At 38.1% G+C, this 21,890-nt stretch overlaps 1 protein-coding gene across 1 annotated transcript; it reads left to right on the top strand.

Annotated features, from left to right (window-relative positions):
• The first annotated feature begins 52 nt into the window (after positions 1–52).
• LOC136423862 (rho GTPase-activating protein 18-like) lies at positions 53–20,947 on the top strand. The gene is made up of 18 exons (XM_066412224.1): positions 53–386; positions 4,362–4,518; positions 4,879–4,944; positions 5,577–5,791; positions 7,376–7,562; positions 7,993–8,120; positions 8,693–8,740; positions 9,237–9,402; positions 9,602–9,693; positions 9,885–9,962; positions 10,454–10,613; positions 11,070–11,152; positions 11,851–12,054; positions 12,868–12,942; positions 14,424–14,486; positions 15,075–15,214; positions 15,870–15,973; positions 17,017–20,947. Exons 2-18 carry the CDS (start codon positions 4,389–4,391, stop codon positions 17,106–17,108), a joined length of 2,031 nt encoding a protein of 676 aa, XP_066268321.1. The 5' UTR covers positions 53–386; positions 4,362–4,388; the 3' UTR covers positions 17,109–20,947.
• The last annotated feature ends 943 nt before the right edge of the window (positions 20,948–21,890 follow it).

The following is a 21,890-nucleotide window of genomic DNA, read 5'->3' as shown; positions in this document are numbered from 1 at the left end:
ATTATCATTCACCCTTTAAATGCTGAATGGTGGTATAGTCCTCCCCAAGACGATCAGAGCCATTTTTGTGGGACCAGAAAAATTTGTGCAGCTGCGAGAAACATCGCGACATTCTTACGGTGTCGGGCACGGAACCGGCAGGTTTGGGCGCTGTTGACCTACTCTTACCGTAAACAAGTCTACAGAGGCCTCTCTAAGCGCATTAGCGGCGGTGGAAACCCGCTGACCGCCCGTTTAAAGCCGAAGGGGTGAGCCGATCGTACAGGTGTTTTAGTAGAGTGCCCCCGATCGACGTCCAAGTACAAACCTTAAGAAAATCGGACTTTAACCTTAACGAACATGTAAGGAGAGCAAATTCCGCCCCCCAAACAACTGGAAAATAGCTGGTAAGTTGTATTTATTTCTGACATATTACATCCGGTGTAAAATGATATCACTGTATCGTTTTTACTTAAAACAAGTTTAGCAAAATTTGATATGTTTGTGTTTCATGATTATTAGGGTTACTCCAACGTAACATTCCCACATTTGTTTGTAGTTATCATACCTCAAGTTTTTTGTTGTTGACAGAAATATTTTGTTTGTTTCACTCGAGTTATGTGCGCTTAAAATCGTTACCTTGATATTTGTCAATATTGTGACCACGAAGTTAAACAGAGATGGCATACTTCACCCCGATTAACAGAGCAAAACACACGCCACATAATGTTACATACAGACATAACGTTACACACATAATACATAGAAACATGCATGCACATACACACACACACACGCATGCAAACAAACATACACATGTACACATACAAACAGACATGCTACAAATTTAACTCCCTTGGGGATATGTTATAGCAACAAATGTTACTTGTTTATTTACTAGTGAATTAAGCCAGTGTGATCTGACTAGACAATGTAAACACAAACAGGGTGGTATACATATGGAGATCAGGGAACGGAATGTTGCAAAAGCGTTTCCGCACCGCTAGTCGTGTTTTGGGTAATGCAAGGGAAATTCTTGTGAGTACGCACTACTACGGTACCAGTCAAAAAGCTAGAGTATTCTTTCACTGGCAATCTTTTTTAAATGACTGTTCGTTGTTTGACACAACGTTCAAAGTTATAACTAACGTTAGAGAATTGCAACATGCCAACTTACAGGTTTATTAATATATTTACTGTAAAATGTCGTAAACCCTGGATCCAACAAAAACAACAATCTAACTAGCAATAATTGACCTAAAACTTTGTCATTAGCGCAATGGTTCATTCTATACAATCAAACATCAAAGAATCTAAATCAAGAGTTTTTTATCTACCCAAATCCTGCATAATTATCTTTAAGTTGTTATCAAACTGAAAACTGAAACACTGTAATTGCACAGGATGCTAATCTGCAAAATACAAAATTAGTGGCTTAAAGTTAAAAGAATAGATTATACCAACCGATTGTGCAAAGAATGGGTACTGTCGTCTTAAAAGCATACTTTAGTTTTAAAGGGTATGTTTTGCTTAAGCTCTTAAAGATGGAGATAAATAGGTTTGATAAGCCTCAAGTTCTGAAGTGACCTTTTGTTGACATGTTTTCCTACTCCATTCAGGAGTCTCTGTTGTAGCAAACTCTATAGGTAAAACCTTCAAGAAGAAGAGGGTTTAACTTTAAGTTAGTAAATAGCTATAGGCCACAGTAATGTGTTTCCTTAAGCCTTGTATATTTTCAACTGAAAGTTTTTGCAAAATATAAGAAACAACATCTAGGAAAGGTTGCTTTTGAGTATCTGAATAATTCAATGGCTGAAACTGTGCACCAAGATACAGTCCTTCCTTTTGGCTTGAGGTATTGTACAATTGTATACTCTAAATGTCTATAAATACTGTGAACCTTGAAATGTTCGCAGTGGTTGTATTTTCTAATTTTCTAGAATTTTGATGCGTTTGTAATGTTTTTCCACTGCACTACAAATTGGTTCAACTGCATATATACTCAAAACACTTTCAGAGAAAACCTCCTTAAGGCCACGCTATTTTTGATTTCTTGGTTAACGGAATTTAAAAAAATGCTAGATTGGAATATCAGCATGAAAACAGAATTTGAGAGAAAAGTCTGTACTTTAATTTGGTGCACACAATTTCAGGGAGTGAACAGGGTCAGGTGCAAGTTTTCAGCCCATGGCCAGTCATGTGATTTTTTTTGCTAGAATTTAAAAACAAAGTCCGTTAACCAAGAAATTAAATTGGTGTGGCCTTACCTTGTACTTATATTATTTAATCAAGTCTCTTAAGTCTTTGTCCTTACTTAAAAATGGTTGGCACACAAAACATGTTAACACTCAAAATCCTTTTTAACCACCGTATTAGAATCTGATAGAGGATAAAGCCAGGGCTGAACAATTACTTTTTACATTTTGTGTGTTTTGTTGTCTTCTAAATCATACTTCTAGATCTTGCATCATATTCCAATTATGAAATAAAGGGCTAGTACTAGTACACAAATTTAATTTTGGTCCCAGTACATTTCATTCGAGCTAATGTTGGATGTTTTTATCCTGAACCGTTGTTGACCTATATGTGCACTGGTAAATGCTATGAAGAGGTTTTTTCGAGTGCCATTAGAGTTAGTCTGTTTTTGTTCACAAAAGCTTTAGGAGGCAAAACAAGAAAACAGGGGTCTTATCTGATTTGTATATTTGCACTCCTGGTGGTAAGATGTTTGTAGTGTACATTTAAAAAATTCCAAACACAAAAATGCAGACTTAAACTAATGCAAAAAGTAGAAATTTGATTTAAACTTAGACTATTCATAGTAAGTTAAAGTTAGTGAAACATAGCTATTTTATTGTGTCCCATTATATGTATATGTGCACAGCAAATCTTTCTTTAACTTTAAGTGCATACAAAGCAAAGCTACTACACAATGTTTACATCCACATTTGTTTACTTAAGGCATCAATGACGACAGGAATTTTTCTTTTTACAACATAGGACAATAGTTTCCCGTCAGTCAAATGTCTATAATAGATTTTTGTTTGGCGGGTTATCGGAGGAAGTTGTTGATTGCGCAAAAAAAGTGAACGATCATGATCCCAATACTGAAAATCGTATACTAGTTGCATAAAGACTTACTAGTAAGTTAATGCCTTAACTTGCTTAAGTACGTCAAAGGGGAAGGGCTAGGATTTATAATACCCATCCCTATAAGAATATACCCTGCAGACAGCTACTGAAACAGCATTAGGAAACTTGCTACTCTATATGCCAAGTACTAAGTACTAGACAAGTAGGCAGTTACAAGGGTCTGAACGAACGAACGATGCAAATGATTTGTGCTTTAGGTCCAGGAGTCTAGGGTGTAGTTCAACTCGCCTAAAAGTTGTTCTCACAGTCACATAGCTGCAGGTTAGGTTTAACCCCCCGTTGACGTGAATGCGGTGACCCGTGACATTCCAACAATCATTGTGGGACCACATTTTTGTACATTCTGATTGTGAAGTGCCAACAATGAGCTCGCAAAACCAGCTGAAGACTGGTCCATTTCAATCCTTCGGGGGGATTTAATTTTTTTTTAAACTTTAATAATATAGTTGTAAATGCTTCTTTTAATTAGCAAGCTTTAGATTATTTGTGTCTGTCTGCTATATTGTTTTTTTCTTCAATTCATGGATACAAATATTACCAATATATGACAAGTGATTAATTGCTACACAAGTTGTTGTAGTCGTTTATCAAAATGCAGACAGCTTGTATTGACATAAATGTGGGACTGTAATAGATACACAGTACCGCTGTGAGTTGTTCAAGTTAATTAGGTTAGTCAGCTGTGTCTGACTATTTTTGTACCTAGTTGGACTTCTCTGTTCCTTTGTACCTGATCATTCAGGTGTGAAAAGTGGTTTGTAACTGTAACACTGTACTACATTTTTTTTATTATGTGATTTTCTCAATTTCTGGTGCGTTTCACATTGAAAAAAGGAAATATGTTGTGTTTTTCGGGTGGGTATGACCAGAAAAAAATACTTAGTACAGCACAGCGTATTCCGCCCTCAGTCCCAGCCCTAGCCTCCTACATGTGTGGATCTGGGTACTGTACATGTGTGTATTAACCTAAATTAGCACTTTGAAGTAGCCGTTTGGCACCCAATTCCCTATTGACGATATTGGTTCCAGAGTTGGGCAGCAAGGAGAAGGTTAATAATGTGCAAACTCTAAATCTATCACTCTAGATCTGTATTTTCATGTTGATCTGCCAATCCAGCATTTTCTTAACCAGAGAATCAATACATTGGATTTATTACTTCTAAGCATAATGTTTACTGCGTATACACAACCAAAATAGTAATCAAACGTGTAAATATTTACTCTTTCAGAACCCTCGCTACGCTCCCAGTAGCGCCATGCAGCGGCAACTCAGCCAGCCTGGCGCTGTCGACAATGATCTCTCTGACTATTGGACGGAGATCAGAGATATCGAAGAGAACTCGGAAAGTTTCGGTAGCGAGGAAGATCTCTGTAAAACCCCAGATGGTATGTTTTTCGTGCAAGATTTTTCTTTAGGGCCTCAAACAGATTAATTTTGAATAATATTAATGTTGGTTTGTTGATGAAGGTTAGACATCCAGGTAATAAGATTACACCAAAAGACTGTTAAGTCCAGTTGCTTGAGTAACTGTCTTTTGGCATAATGTTGGTTTTGATTTTGTGTTTCTCTGAATATTTCTGCAAAGAAAGTAGCCTTCACGATTTTGTTATGATTTTGTTATCAATGGCTGGCTGTAATTTTCCTTCTTTATATTTAGATCATGAATAATTATGGTATATATTTTCTAAACCAAATGTCACCATTGTATTATATTATATTAATAATGATATGTGTTTTGTGGACAGAATTCGAACACAACACAGAGTGGCTAAAGGACTCAGGACTTACCGGTGTGGCCTCAAAGTTTTCAGGTAAGATTTTACTTTTAGTCAAACATGTACAAGGGACCACCTGAATCTACATATAAGGACCACCGGGACAATTGGTCTCTTAGATAATTCTTCCCAAGCATTAGGAATCCTGTCTATATAGTGACCACCTGTTAACATAGACCAGATTTTATCAGTTCCTTAAGTGTTCTTAGAATGGAAGGGGGAAACCCGCCCTCCATATACCATGCTGACACTTAGTCGCTCCGTTGCAATGCTCCCCTTGCAATTTTTCCAAGGAAAATCCCTGATACAGTACATTTTACCACTGACAAAGAAAATATTGCGTAACTATACTGTACAATGTATTTGGCAAATGTCTGTGTGAGATTTTCTCTCTTACTCTTAGTGCTGTTTAGAGTAATATTACTAATATTCTCTTTGTCTTCCCAGTAGCAAAATTTCACAGTGTAAGGAAAATGGACATTTTCACTGAACTTTAACTTCATTGTGGCGGCAAGTGATTTCCAGAACGGATGTCTGAAGGAATCATAAATGATTACAACAGGTTTTTTCACGGTGATGATACAGAGGTGACCGTGAAAACAGTGAACATAAAGTTACAGTGAAAGAAACAAGAATTACAGTATGTACATTTTATTTTCTACTTTTAGCTGGGAACGAGGTTCATAATGTTTACGGGGAGGTTGACGAGGTTTTGATGTCGACTCTGACGCGAACGCAAGCGGCGGCCGTGGAGCGTCGCGTCTCCAACCTGAACCAGACGCTGCGGATGAAGGGTCGGCCGCAGCCACGTGACGTCCGGGACATCTTCCAGCCGCCGTCCTCGCCGACAAGTCCCACAATGCCTCAGGAGGACGCGCAGAGGGTAAGGGCAGTACCATTCATGAAATAGGGGGGATTGTAGGATGTGCAGAGGGTAAGGGCAGTTCCATTCATAAAATAGGGGGGATGGTAGGTTGCACAGAGGGTAAGGACAGTTCCATTCATGAAATAGGGGGGATTATGATTAAATTCTGTAGCAGCTGTCTTCGCATATAAGTCCCACAATGCCTCAGGAGACATGCAAAGGGTAAGGGCAGTTCCATTCATGAAATAGGGGGGATTATAATGAACATTTTCAGTCACCATCCTTGCATACAAGTCCCATACTACATCAAGAGGATGCACAAAGGGTCAGGACAGTTCCATTCGTTAAAAAGGAGGTAATCAACATTTATCCGTCATTAAACAACTTGACTTGCGATTGGTTAGGATCCGAAGTTAATTGCCTACACTACAGTGGTGTTTTTTGAAATGGTTACTTTTATATATTAAGCGACATAAGCCTACTAGCATTCAAATTCATAAATTTTCCTCTCGTGTTCTTTATGTAGGGAAATGCGAATACTATTTCTCCTCTACAAACCTTTCCATTCCCAACAACAAATTGCAGACATTAGAAAAAAAAAAAGCACAAGCCCTTTGCAAAGTCCAAAATAAGCTTTCCCAAGGACTTTAAAAAATAAGGCAGTTATGGGTTATTGTGACATGTGCCCTCTTAAGGTGACATCGGGTCATTTGCCGCTTGTAAGGTCTTCTTATACTGATTTCAATTGTCCTCCTTAGTAACTGGGAAGTTAAGGTATCCTGGTAACATGAAGCCAATGGTAGAGAAATGGACTATTAAAAGTGTGGCCCAGACAAAAGAATACGTGTTTGAACAAAGGTGTTGTATAGTGAATACTGGAGTTTGTAAAACATGACGTCTGTGGCATTCAGGGAAACCACGGAAATGCTGTTGTACTAGGAGGTTAATTAGTTGTGTTTTTGTTGAAAGTCAGGGCTCAAAATAATACCTGCATTATGTATACAGGTTAGTGCAGGTAAAATTGGAGCTGTGCAGGTATTTCTGATGTCTACCTGCACCTAACGTAGTGTACTTCTAGGTAAAATTGGAGCTACATGTACTAGGTGTATTTCTTATGTCTACCTGTCAGTGTATATAACCTGTATTGGCCATGGGTATATACAGGTTAAATTGGAGCTACATGTATGTGGGTATTTCTGATGTCTACCTGCACCTAACCTGTACTGAGTATTATACAGGTTAGTGCAGGTAAAATTCAATCCAGGATCTGTGCAGGTATTTCTGATGTCTACCTGCACCTAATGATAACCTGCACTGGTGCATGTACTGGGTATATACAGGTTAGTGCAGGTAAAATTGGAGCTGTGAACAAGTTTCTGATGTCTACCTGCACCCAACCTGTACTGGTCCATATGTACAATGTACGTACTGGGTCGTATACACAGGTTAGTGCAGATAAAATTTGAGCTGTGCAAGTATTTCTGATGTCTACCTGTACCTACATGTATTCTATTCTAGTCCTTGGTAAAACTATTACCCACAAAATGGCCTTAGATTCTTCACACAAAATCATATTAATCCATGTATCATTTTTTTTCTCAGGGGGCTGAAGGAAGAGAGATCATTCCGAGCCCATTCCTCCCCTCCCCCCGGGAGATCATCCCCAGCCCCCCACGGAGCATCAGCCCCCCTCCCACGTCCCCTGTGGAGGACACCAGACACCCCATCGTCCGTAGGAGGTTCTCCTCCACCTCTTCCATCAACACTGGAGTTACAGATGCTGCAACTGGTAACTTTGTTTGTCAAACATTCCTGAAGATCGCATTGCCAAAATTGATACCTTTAACTTGCAATTGAAGTTCCCAGTTTTTAACACCCTCTGATATGTACTCAATAATAATATAAACTTCATTCATTGGGTAAAGCATTTTTGTGTTATGGAAGTTAAAATGATTATTGATACGTTGATGAAGGTTTAAGACATCCAGGTCGCCGACTGTTTTGCTGCTTAAATTGCCCTTCTAATTACTTCTTGCAGACTCTTTGAGCAAGTTATTCCTGCTGCTGAGTGACCCGGCCTGCTTCTTTACAGATCATCATAGTATTGTAGCTTTATATTGAAATCATGATCACAGTCTCAGAGCTTATATATGTCTATTAGACACATTCAGAATTCACAAACATTCAATTTTTTAACTTTTTTTTTTTTTGGTTTTCAGGTGTCCGAACGATGAGTGTTCAAGCCAAGTCCCAAGGAACTCACAAGGAACTCTCAAGAAAAGTGTCCAACCAGGAACTCGTATCTGATACAGACATATCCTTAGACTTTTCTTCAGATGCAAAGCTGGTAAATAAAAACACCTTCTTCTCTGTTTTGTGGTTCTCGTATACTTTTATAATCAATTCTTAGGCCACACCAATTTAATTTCTTTGTTAACGGATTTTTGACAAAAAATGCTAGATTGGAAAATCAACATGAAAACAGAATCCCAGAGGAAAATTTGTACTTTGGTGCACACAGTTTCAGGGAGTGAACAGGGTCAGGTGCAAGTTTTCACCCCAGCCTTCTGTTTTAATGATGTCCTTGTGCTAAAATTAACAAAAAACTGTTAACCAAGAAATTAAATTGGTGTGGCCATACACATTGAAACAGAATGCAAGGAAAGTCAGTACCTTGGTATACACACAGTTTCAGGGAGTGAAATATAGTCAGAGTCAACCTATCCTCCCGACACTCTGTTTTCATCTTGACCTGTAATAGTTTTAGAAAATGAAAAAAAGAAAGATGAAATAAAAGAAATCAAGTTGAAAGATATTACATGTAATTTAGAGAAAGAAGACTGAAAAGATTTTTTTTTTTAATATTACTAGTAAGTATTTGTCAATTTTGATACAGTTATTTTCTCTCTCCGATTGTAGGAAGTTGGAGCAAAGTCTGATGATGAATACAGTGCCGATCAGTTACCGGTAAGTTACTTGTAATAACTGCCACAATGTCATGGTTTAAATTCAAATCAGTGTTACAGTAACATATTACAAAACATACACAGTCATACATGATTTGTGCAGTTGCCAGACAAAAACTTTAATTGGGTAAAGAAATGTATCAAATGTGTGAGTCAAAGAAAAAGGATCTAGTCTAAGAGTACTTGTGATGGAAGAAAAAGATCTAAAACGAAGTATTTGCACTTTTAGACTTAGAGAGTTTAGACCAAGTCTTCAAGAAAAATCATAAAAGGAGAGAAAAAAGATATTAGATAAATTTTGTAGATGATTAATGTATTTTATTGGTCAGAAACTACCCAGCCTTTCTAGTGCTGAATTGATGCAGGATTTACAGGGTTCATATAATACACATTGGCAACAGATACATATTTGCTCCACACTTAGTTTTATGATTTCAATGATAAACCCTGATATATATAACACCTTCCACAATCCTAATAATTTTTTTTTTTTTTAGAATTTTACTCTAGTGAAAGACAAACTTGGAGTGACAAAGGTAGGAGACTTGTCAGAGCGGGACATGAAGAAGGTACGATCGTTAGCGCTCATCGAACTGACGGCACTCTTTGACACACACAACATTGAACTCAAGAGAAGACGGCCAGGGAAGGTCAAGTTGAAAGGTCAGTATACTGTAAATGCATTAACGTTCCCAGTAATTTAATTCTGCGGTAAGAGGAAATTGAGTGTTTGCGTACTAGGTTTTACGTTCGCAATAGAGCTATAGTCACAAACTGTACAAGAAACAAATGCAAAATAAACAAAAAGATGATTTTGTGACAGGATATTAATTTAAATGTTTTTTTCCCTCTATAACTGCAGAATCCGGAGTGTTCAGTGTCCCATTGGAGGTTCTTGTAGAGCAAGACCAGAAGAGAAGACCTGGAATCAAGACCCCTCTCATATTACAATCTGTAAGTATTGACAGTCTAAACAAGTATTCCACATGATGTTAGTATACAGAAGAATATAATTATAGTAAATGTAATTTCTTGGACAAGCAAGTCATTTGCATGTAAAGTCTTCATGAATTGGTATGATAGATGAAATAGAGCTTATTATGATAAGTAAAAGACTCTAAGCCTTCTTCTTTTTTCTTTCTAAGGTCATTCTTTTCCTGGAGGAAAACGCCTTAAATATTGAGGGGATTCTCAGAGTTCCTGGTTCGGCAGCTAGAATAAAAGTAAGTAATCATCCATTTCAACACTTGCACTTAGTCTCAGAATCGGGTTTGTATTTTTGTATCATAATTGTTAAACCTGTCCCTTGTATTTCTGTCTTAGCTTTACATTGAAAATTACTTATCACTGAATTTTTAAGAAAAATGTAGTATGTGTAAAGAATTATCATTTATTATACACAACAAATTTTGGAACATGATAAAATTGTAGTTGTAACCTGTTCAAAGTATTTAATGTAAAATAATTTTTTTTTTCTATAACATGCTGTTGTGAACAATAGTCACTATAATCACGAATGCTAAGATAGAAACTCAATATAGTGATCCAGTTCAGTGACCAATCAGTGGTTCACAGCCACCAAGTGTTCTTGCTTTTTTAAGAGAAAGTGATGGGCACGAATCTTAAAGGATTGAAAGCCTTATTCACTAATGTCTCAGACCACACTGTCCACTGTTAGCAATACTTTTCAATGTATCACAATGTATGTCTTCAGAATCTCAGGAAAGATATAGAGGAGAGGTTCAACAACGGAGACTTTACGTGGGACCGTGTACGGCCCAATGACGTAGCAGCGCTGCTGAAACAGTTTCTTCGAGAGTTGCCCACCCCTCTGCTAACGTACGAGTACCTCTCTGCCTTCGTATCTGTGGAACGTAAGTGGTTTGTTTGTTTGTATCGCATGCTGTCAATTCATTTGTTTTTGCTTAATTTGGTAATAGAAGGGGTAAGGATGTTGTGGTTTAAATGCAAGGAATTGAAACAAATCTGTAGTACAGTTACTGTTAGTAATACGCACATTTCTAGTCTCATGATTTGTTGTGGAGGAGGCACCATGAAAAAACTGACAATGAAACCACTGCAAATATTTCAAGATATACAGTAACTAGTAAGACAAAACATCTCAAAGCATAACACACCCGTCCAGTTTTTTACAATAAACACAGCCTTGGAATGATTGCAATTCGTTTGATCCATTCACACTGGGACATATAATTATCATATTGTACATGCACCAACCCCAAATTGTGTGGAAACTTGTAGGTTTGCGCCTGTTTTAAATTAAAGAATAACGGTCACAACAAAAAACTGAATGTCCTGGTTTGTTACAGACATCCCTGACAGGAGGCAACAGCTCCAAGCACTCAACCTGCTCATCCTGCTGTTGCCTACTGTACATAGAGACTCCCTCAAGGTATGGTACTGGGACCACTCTTAAAAACTGCTTGCATTTAAGTGTGTTTTCCATTGAAAATGCTTCTGTTAATCATTTCTGCTATCATTTGATGACATTTTATACTCTTATATTACTAGAGACTAATCCCACAGTAAAGTACTTGGACCACTTTTAAGAACTGCTTGCATTTGAGTATGTGTTTTCCATTGGAAATGCTTCAGTCTGTGAATCATTTCTGCTATCCTTTGATGACATTTTATACTCTTATATTACAATACCTATAGACTAATCCCACAAAGTAAAATACTTGGACCACTTTTAAAAACTGCTTGCATTTAAGTGTGCTTTCCATTGAAAATGCTTCTGTTAATCATTTCTGCTCTCATTTGATGACACTTTTAACTCTTACGCACTGTACATACATGTAGAGACTCCCACAACGTATGGTACTAGGACCACTTTTAAAAAAAAAGTAGCTTTCAAATTTTCCAAAGAATATTCTTCTGTTAATCATTTCAACTATCACTTCATGACACTTTAAAATTACACCTACTGTACATTTAAACTACCTCAAGGTAGAATACAAGGCCCACTTTTCGTGTATTTGAGAGTATATTTTCCATAGACCTCTCTTCTGTTAAATCTTTCTGCCGCCCCTTTAGGACATCTCAAAATGCTTGAAAATTCATTTGCATGTTTTATTTTTCGTATCTCAGTTGTTGCTGAAGTTCCTTTCCAAAGTGGTGTCCAAAGAGAAAGAGAACAAAATGAACATCAACAACGTGGCCATGATCATGGCACCCAACATGTTCCTGGTCAAGTCGGGATCGAAGAACGTCAACTTCAACGAGGTCAAGATGGCGGCTGGGACGTCCGAGATTGTCAGAATGTTGATCAAGTACCACAAGATTCTATGGACAGTACGTTTTGGTCCATATTTTTTTTCTTATTTGCTCCATAAAGGCACCAGAATGTAAGGGGAATCATGCTCTTTCAAATGACATGTGAATTTAGTTAACTGTATGTTCAGTAGAAAAAAATGAAAAATTTGATTTCCAAGATGGCCGCCTTGAAATCCGGTAGATGAATGTCCCTAAGTGAACTGACCAGTGTTATATTCAAGGTTAAACTGAATTTTCATAAAGGGCTTTTTCTATCAAAAAATTGTATAGGGCATTGCGAGGAAGGGAAGCAACTGAACAGTGGGGAATGTTGTGGGTTCCTCCATCTATAATGTTGAGTTTTAGATGTTTATATGAAATTAGATTAAGTTGAAATTAGGCATTCTAAGGGGGGAAACTTCTTTGCATCTCATTCCAATTAAAATTTAATGATTGTCGGAGGATCATTTCCCAAGGGTTAGCGTAGACTCTACCAGACTGACTTCGCTGGGTTAGAGAGAATAATCTGCCAGGAGAGTTTGGCTACCAAAGGGGTTGACTGGACCCAAAATGTAACCTTACCTTGGACTGACTCTCCTGACCAATTATTCCCCTTTTTGCCGAATTCTACAGTCTGTACCCATATAGGAGGGCCTGGTGGAGGCTAGGGTAAGGGGGCGCATCAATAGGGCATGAGTAACAGTGCAACGCCCTTGTTCCCCTCTTTAGAAATAAACCTTGTTCATCATAATGTAAAAAAAGATCTTGATATTAGAAGGAAATCACTTCTGCATTCTATATACTAGTTGTTTTAATAGTAATTCCCTAATGCCAGGTGCGTTGTGTTTTCAGGTGCCTTCGTTTATGGTGATGCAGGTTCGTCACCTCTACCAGGTGGAGAGTAGGAAAACAAAGGACTCCAAAGGGGTAAGGCCTGTCCCGTTACCCAACTCTGCTGTTTTGGTACCACATCCTTACATATAATTATGTGAACATGTAGCAGACCCTCATCAGCTTGTATTGTCCTCATTACTCCGGGAAGGAGGTGTGACCTCCTTCTGGGGTATTGGGATTGCTTTTGCTTGCGCGTTCGCAGCTATAACTCACGATCCCGTCGTCGCATTGGTGTGTAACTTGGCATATAGTGTGCCTGGTTGGGCGTGGTGATGCACGATGTCTTAGTTACACCTTAACTACTTTTATCGTAAATGCAATACTGTAATTGCACCCCTACGTTTAATGCTATGTCCCACTGCCCTGCCATAGGGACCATGCTATAATCCGTTATGCATGACTGGAATACTTCAGGCAGATACGGTGTATAAATCTTCCTTACTTGCTGTGATCGTATAGTCACTGTTACATTAAAAAATAGACAACGTGCATCACCACACGCAACCTAGCAAACGATATACCAAGTTACATACCAATGCGACAACCGGAATTGTGAGTTTTCGCTGCGAACATGTGCCGAGTGAGCTTCAGTCTGTGTATCAAGTATGCCGTGCACCGTGTCCACTCGCAACTCGCGTACAGTATGTGCGCACGGGACGGACGATGCACTTTTACGCACACTGAGTGTGAAAATGGGAAATCTCTGGACCTTCAAACTTACCACACTTGTAGTTTATAATACGGAGGCTGTGACAATGTAAAAAGTTTACGCAGGGGATGAAAGATTGTTGAGAAATATCTCTCAGAAAAGTGCGCGCGCCAGTGTCACTTCCGGGTGGTTAGATCCTGTGACCTTTGACCTTCGTGAAATGTTACGATAATATAAATTAGCCTTTTTTATTGCAAATAGCTTGATAGCTATAGATCAGGCCGGCCTGCAATAAATTGTGGAAAGAGGATTGACTGCATATTTGTGATTTCTGGAACATCTTAGTTGTAAGGCTGAATAAGAATGGTTCGTTGATAATTGAAAAGGGGCCATCTAGATCTAACTTTGTGACTTTTCCCGGAATTTCTAGGTCCCATCTGTGCCATGCTGTAAAAACATACTTTTCAGCAAGTTGACCACTCCTGTATTGAACGAAAAAGATAAACAAACACTTTCTCTTTACTTGCTCTAAAACACTACTTGGACAGTGTGCAGAGATGCAATTTGTGTGGGTCAATACTTGTACATACTATAAATACTTCACGGAGAATTGCGTCCTACGGACTCTTGTTTTTCAATTCCTCTTATTTTGGGTACTCCCCCAGCACATACCTTACTGTTGTTCCCATGCAAGTACACTGTTGAAAATCATGCTGGAAAATACCCTCGGTCCCAGCCCTCCTGCGGGTTGGATGACGCCCTCTGGCCTACGGGCGATCCCACCCACGGTCAGGCTGGTACCTCGGGTGATACGGAATACCCTGTGTTGTATTATATATTTATTGTGCTTTACCTCTTCTTCTAGCTGATGAAGATGTTGGGAAGACACAAAGAGAAGAAACCTACCATCCCACCTGCTGGTCAGGAGGTAGGAAACTTGTCACACATTTGAATATAAATAATATAGAGACTGTAAGTCTTAGAAAATTAAATAAAAATGTAAGACTCTGACATTTTTACCTGATAACACTGTCATGTTCATTATAAACCGTAGTACGATTTTCATAGTGATAGGATTTTTAAGTAAGGCTGTGACAAATTCAACAGGATTCAACAGGTACTGCTGACAAGGATCTTAGACAGCCTTTTCTATAAGTTATAACAAGACAGCTGAATCTTGTATGACACATGTATGGCTACTGTAATTCACTTTATCTTCACGGTAGCAAAATTTCACGTTGTAAGAAAAATTGACATTTTCACAGAACTTTAACTTCACTGTGGCGGCAAGTGCTTTACTGAACAGATGTGTGAAGGAATCATAATAATAACAACAGATTTTTTGACGGTGATGATAAGTTCACGGTACAGAGGTGACCATGAAAGCAGTGAACATAAAGTTACAGTCTGTGAAAGAAACAAGAATTACAGTATCCCAAGAAAGCCCTCAATTTGCAATTGTACAACCGTGGACTCGTTTCTTCACCTTGTCAACTTGTCTGCTTGTTTTTTGAAGGATCCTTTGCCTGAAGGAGTGATACGCGTAGTGGCCCCTCATCTTACGAAAACGGCCATGTTGCTTGACCTTGACCCACAACTGACGGCGGGAGATGTCGTCAGAAGGTTCAGCCAAGGAAGATCTGGCAGCCAAGACAAGTGAGTAGAATTTTAAAATTTCTTTCAGCACAGTTACTGAGTGTTAGTAGCTTCAGTCTTACTTTATTACACCTATATATATGCATCACATTAAAAAAAAAGTTAAAGTCCTTAAAGCAGAGAAAGCAGTATTTACTGTTTTTACAGTCTAAATGGTATGACCCGGCCGGGGTTCGAAGTCACGACCTACCGTACGTAAGGCGAACCCCCCACCCACTCGGCCATTGCACCGGTCGAATGCATCACATTAGTGAAGCTATATTTAGGATGTGGTGATTGGTCTGATATCTGTTTGTTTTTGTGTTGTTTTGTTGTTGATTTCTTTGTTGGTTTTTTGGCATGGAATGGCCGAATGGCTAGGCTAGCACTGTGAGAAGCAGACACGAGATTTGAAGTTGTATTCCTGGCATTCCTGGCTAGACGTCGTGTCCTTAGAAAAAGCGCTTTCCTCACTCCACCCAGGTGTAAAAATGGTTACCCGACTTTGGTCGGGGAGGTAAAAGGCAGTGGAAGGAGAGGGTTGTACTCCAGGACCTCCTTCCAATACTGTACCCTATAGCTAGACACAGTGGATAACAACCCACTGCCCCTACGGCCTCATAAAGGCTTTGGGAATACTTTACCTTACCGTTTTTACCTTTGCTAACCTTCTCAGTTCCCACGGACCCGGGAATGCACCGCCAGGCTGTATCAACCCTCGACAGTCAGCAGTGTACGCCAGGAACAACACGTACTTGTACGAGAAGGGCGGAAACATCGGTAGGTAGCACTAACATACTCGTGATCAGTTAGTACAAAATTAGATCTTTACCTGCCATCACTTGGCATACTGTAAATGCAGAAATGTTTGCGGTGGTTTTATGTTCACTGTTTTCACTGTGAACTCTTTATGGCAAACTTAAAACCACCACGAAAAGCCGTTCCATTTTGTGACTGTATCGCTTCTATTGTTTCAAACGCAAACTCTAAACCATGCACTGCAAACACTCCATTTCCTCCCTACAGTGAAATTAGATCCCTGTGATCATTTCTGCATTAAAGTAATGCTAAGGGTGTTTGGGCCAGAACCCTTCGGATTTTTTTCCAAGCAGAGTTTTCAATCGTGGGGCTACAAGGGCCGCGATTTTTCAGTATTACCCTCGTAAAAATCGTAGCCACTCTTAGCCCTCCAAACCGAAACCTTTCCTTCGAGACTGTTTTGTTTCGGACTGGCTCGGCCCCAGCAGCTTTTATGCTTTGTGCTATCTGTAGTTCATTTATACATATTAGGTATTACATTTTTCATTTGAAATGTTTTAGCAAAATATGTTTCAGAGTTCTGGTATAAAATCTGTTTTTTTCAGTTCTTCCCTTTAGTCACTGACGAAAGACAGCGGATGCTGTCTGAAATGTCTGACTGTTCCAAAACCATATCTATCTAGTTGTTTGAGTAACTGGTTCTTGGCGTATCAATTGTTCTCAGAGCCACTGCACAAAATGGCAGAAAATAGCTTTGCTAATGTTGTATTTAGATTTTATTGTTTTAGGCCACACCATCTTAATTTCTTGGTTAACGGATTTTTAAAAAAAAATGCTAGATTGGAAAATCAACATGAAAACAGAACTTCAGAGGAAAGTTTGTACTTTGGTGCACACAATTTCAGGGAGTGAACAGGGTCAGGTGCAAGTTTTCACCCCAGCCTTCTGTTTTCATGTTTTTTTTTGTGTGCTCAAATTAAAAAAAAATCCGTTAACCAAGAAATTAAATTCGTGTGGCCTTATGTTGAAATTTTGCTCACACTTTGTTCATGACTTTTTCACAGGTGAACGCTGTTTGGACATGGACACCAACATTGCGACAGTGATCAAGGTCAACCCACAAGCAGAGTGGGTCTTAAAACCAAAAAGTCATTAAGTGTCCTTCCTTGCTTCTTAGGTTCAAGTTCGTTTGTCTTATGGGTTTAAACTTCAGTCAGTTTTATGCACTGAATTTTATCGTATGACGACAATTGTGTTGAAAAAGAAATTCGCCTCATTGTTGATAGATGATAGAAAGCTTATTTTATGATACACATAGTTCTTTTAATTGAAGCTAAAAATTGAATTTTAAATTTAAAGTTGTCTTATGGTAATAAACATTGAATGTCTGTTTGGACAAGAAAGACTCCACAAATGAATATTGATCATAAATGAATTATGAAATATCAGCACTAATACAAACTAAAGGGAACTCTAACATATCAAGCAGTCTACATGTTTATGATATACATTGTACGTTAAAGTTATACAACAGTTCTAAAATTATAGTGTGGATACAAAAATGACAAAATAACGTCAATATTTTTTTTTTAATGGACCGATCTCATAGAGCTCTGCCCACTTCCAACAAAATGGAAAGAAAAACATGAAAATGCAAACATTTGACCGAAATGCAGCCACTCTAATTGGTTAAACCGCTAACTGCCATGCTCTCATTGGTTAAACTGCTTAAATTGTAATGATTACTCAGTATCGCTCCAAAACCTTGATCCAAAACTTAAACAGACTCTCAAAAAGTTGCCTTCTATTATTCTGCTTGAGGAAATAACCTTGTTTTATCTTGTTGTTGCTGTAACTAGAATGTGGATATTGGAGTTCATGTGGCCTTTGAATGAAACAAAATGCTGTTTCCAGTATTCTGTGAAACCCTTCCGCACCCTTTGATGTCTTGGTTCTCAATATGTCGCTTCCATTTTTTTGCGAGGCCTTAGGGGCTAGCCTGATATTTTGTGTTTCATTCAAAGAAACTATTTGCTTCCATTGATTCATTTTTACACAAATTGAATAAATATTTTTGTTGTTGCATCTTTTTTTAATCCTGTAAGTCAAAGGTCTTGCTTCAAGTCACATGATTGTTATGGACCAATCAGGAGGTGCCTAATGCTCCATTTTTATTTCAATAACTTTTTTAACAAAGTTTTTGACAATTTTATTCCAATGTTGGAAATGTTGATTACCCAGTTTTTGTATAATATCTTACAAGTCCCATTTTTTTTAAAGAAAAAAACAACAAGTTGAACCAAGAAATCAAACTAGTGTTGCTCTTTAAATGTAAAACACTATAGGTGCCTTTTGTAGGTTTTTGCTGGTCATTAATTATTGTAAAAAGAAAAATGTAAGTATTATATGAATGCAGCTGATCATGATCAGGTAATGTCCTTGATAGCAAAAACAGAGGTTTGTACATAATATTCAATAACGTAAATTTCAAAACCCTGCCAGTGTACTTATGTGACAAAAATCATGCCTTAAATGTGTGGTTTACAGCGTTGAAAGTTGTCTTAAGCCTCTCTTGAAGCAGAGATTCTTATTATTGTTTTCTTGAGTTAGTGCTTTCTATGTGACCAAAAGCATGGTGGCTATTTTCTAAGGTTGTTTAAAATCTTTATCTGGTGTCTTTATATAGATGAATCGTCATCCAGAAATGAAGTCACCTGGCCTTACGACATAGCTAGATGAAAAAGCCACCATTTTTTTGCCACCAGTAAGCACTGTTTCCTTTTTTATAATTGTATCAATCTCGAGCTCACTGCCATAATCTATTGTCTGTACTTTGTACTTAAAGATTACAAGTTTAGGGATTTGCAGGGGCTTTAGTATAAGTCAAGTTCAAGATTTTGAAATTAAAGAAAAGGGTGAAGACGCAAGACTTCTATATCAAGGGCTCATCGACGAGAAGTCATTGTCATTGGAGCACCTTTACCTAAACTTGTTCAGGGCTGTCTCCAGCTTTCCATTTTTTCCGACCCACTCGTTTGTGAGCCCATGTCGTTAATTTTCGTTGTTAAAGCTGTCATTTTGAGCTTACGAAAAATACATTTTCCTCAATATCAAGGCGTGAAGTTCAGATATTTTGGATGGATTGTGTTTCTTCCTGCCCCAACAAGCAAATTTCCGTCCCAGGATGGAGGGTTGGGTCCTGGAGTCCCCTTGCCAAACTGTTGTCTAATGTAGCATCAATGCCAGAAATACATATGCAGCACTAATGCTTGGTTAGTGCACACTGCCATGGTAATTTCATGGTAATTATGGCTGTCCAAATACCAGTCCCCCAATGTCCCAGCAGGGGAAAGGGTTTCCACTTCCCCTTCAGTCCAAGAAGACTGGGTGATAAATGATGATTGATGGACAGGGGTGTATGCTGGCATGAATGCTCTGTTCCAAAGGGAGCAGAGGGAATCCAGCATTGATGCCCAATGTGCTCTGTTAAGGAGCGTGTAGTGCGGCATTAATGTTACATTAGACAACAGTTGTGTGCAGCAAGTGCCCTACCTGGTTTTATTGATAGAAAAGGCATGGGATATATGGTTGCAGTGTATGTGGAAGTGTTTGACATTAGTAGCAGTTCCCTCAATTTATTTAGAGTGTATTTTTGATGGAGCTTTAGGAGAGGGTCTCGTTCTTGTAAACTATGATGCTAGAATATCTTTCAAATTGTGTCTTATTATGATAACTAGAATTCCTACAAGTTAGGCCACACCTAGTTTTCTTGGTTAACAGATTGTTTTTTAAATCTTAGCAGAAAAAAAATCATGAAAACAGAAGGCTGGGGTGAAAACTTGCACCTGACCCTGTTCACTCCCTGAAATTGTGTGCACCAAAGTACAAACTTTCCTCTGAGATTCTGTTTTCCTGTTGTTGTTTTTAATCTAGCATTTTTTATTTTGAAATTCCATTAACCAAGAAATTAAAATGGTGTGGCCTTACTATGAATTAATAATAGTATACATGATGTACTATGTACTATAGAAACTTGACTGTGCCTTGTATTGTTCATCCATTCATAATCAGGCCCAAATCTTGTAAAAAAAGGCAGCTTTTTACTGTAAATTGTATAATTTTACCACAGTTCAAAGTTCAAAGAAATGACAGGGATAATGAAGTGACTATCTCTGGTAATTGTTCTGCAAATATTCTTCAGATTTAAACCTAAAAAATTCAGAACTCAAAACAATTGTGATGCAAATCTAAGCCAATGAGTTTTCACAATTTCTCAGATCTGCAGTGTGATTGGTTGGTTTCTCAAAACTGCAGTGTGATTGGTTGATTTCTCAAAACTGCAGTGTGATTGGTTGTTTTCTCAGACCTACACTGTGATTGGTTAGTATATTATAATCTGTCAGTTGGCTTCCACAATGACTTCAAATTTAATGAAACATTGACACTGCACTTCTGTAAACCCATACAAGCACTATAGTTGCAAAATGATTGTCAGAGAGTCTCTCAACAACCCTGGAATATTTGAAAAGAAAATAACATGAAATATATATACTTGATGTATTTTAATCATTTGGAACTTTTGATTTGCAAAGGAATATGCCTGGATCATACTCTTTCCCTCTGAAGAGAACAAGCTATGTTTGTGTACATCCTACAAAATTATGTGATTTTTACTAACTTGTACCATATACTTGAAATGTCTCTTAGGAATTTTTGATTCAATCTCGGAATCAGAAAAAAAAGTTCAGCAAATTTTGCCATCCATATGTATTCTAATGCTTGTATATACTTCCACTGACAATGTTGTATGACATATTTAAATGTTAGATTGAAATCAAGATGTATTATTTATTTCCATAGCCATGAGGAATTAAGCCACTTTGATCATCAGTTGTATTTGCGTAGGAGTCTCTGGTTGTATTATATCATTTCCCTGAGAAAGAGTTGTTGAATGATGTTGGAAATACTTGACAATTAAAGTGCAGTATAAAATTGCTTGCTGTATTGTGTTAAACTTTGTATTTTCATTACATGTAATTGACTCCATATATATAAAGAGTCTTTGTTTTTGGTGTTTGTATGTTCATAGTTATTTCAATATGATCAGTATAGTGGCTAGCCTGGAAACCATACCATCGGGGGCTCCCCGATATCTCTCGGGTGCTGGGAGTGATCCCTGCCCGCCCAGACAGCTTAGTCCACTCGGGGTGTTTTTACGGCCTTGGATCTAGGGCGGCGGCGAAAGTAGGGTGGCAGCCGAGAAGAAAGGCTACGAAATTCTATATGGCAGCTAAGTAGACAGGCTATCAGAAACGGCTCAATAAAGCAGACTGGGCGCGAGACCTTAAAACACGTTTATACCTTGGGAGTTTTCAAATTTACATGTCAGCTTTATTAAAGGTGCCCTATAGTCCAGCGGCATAGCTGAAAAATTGTGCAAATTTGTCTAAAAGCACCAAATTTGGTACACATGTAGTTGAATGTATTCTTAACAAATATAGATATGGAGGCATCTCAATTTTTGCCCAGAAATGATTTTACAGCCTTTTTGGCTATTTTCCTACCAAAAATGTATATTTTGGCTCCTGTGTCCAGGTATTTAATCCAAATGACCTGAAATTTGGTATGGAGATGCTTATGATTTATGTCAACAGGACTCTACTTACATTTTTGGCATGCATTACTTAAAATGTGCTTTTTTGCCATTTTCGGACCAAATATGTACATTTTGGGCTCCTGTGCCATGGTAATTAAAGCAAATAACCTGGAATTTGGTGTGAGGGTGCCTATGATATATTTACACATGGCCTTTGTAATATATTTTGCATACATCACTTTAAAAGCGTTAATTTTTCGATATTTTGCCATTTATAGACCAAAAAAGTACATTTTTGGCTCCTGTGTCCTTGTATTCAAACCAAATGACCTGGAATTTGAT

This window comes from Branchiostoma lanceolatum, chromosome 18 (genome assembly GCF_035083965.1).
Source record: "Branchiostoma lanceolatum isolate klBraLanc5 chromosome 18, klBraLanc5.hap2, whole genome shotgun sequence".
NCBI lineage: Eukaryota > Metazoa > Chordata > Leptocardii > Amphioxiformes > Branchiostomatidae > Branchiostoma > Branchiostoma lanceolatum.
This window is presented reverse-complemented; position numbering and strand designations above follow the sequence as displayed.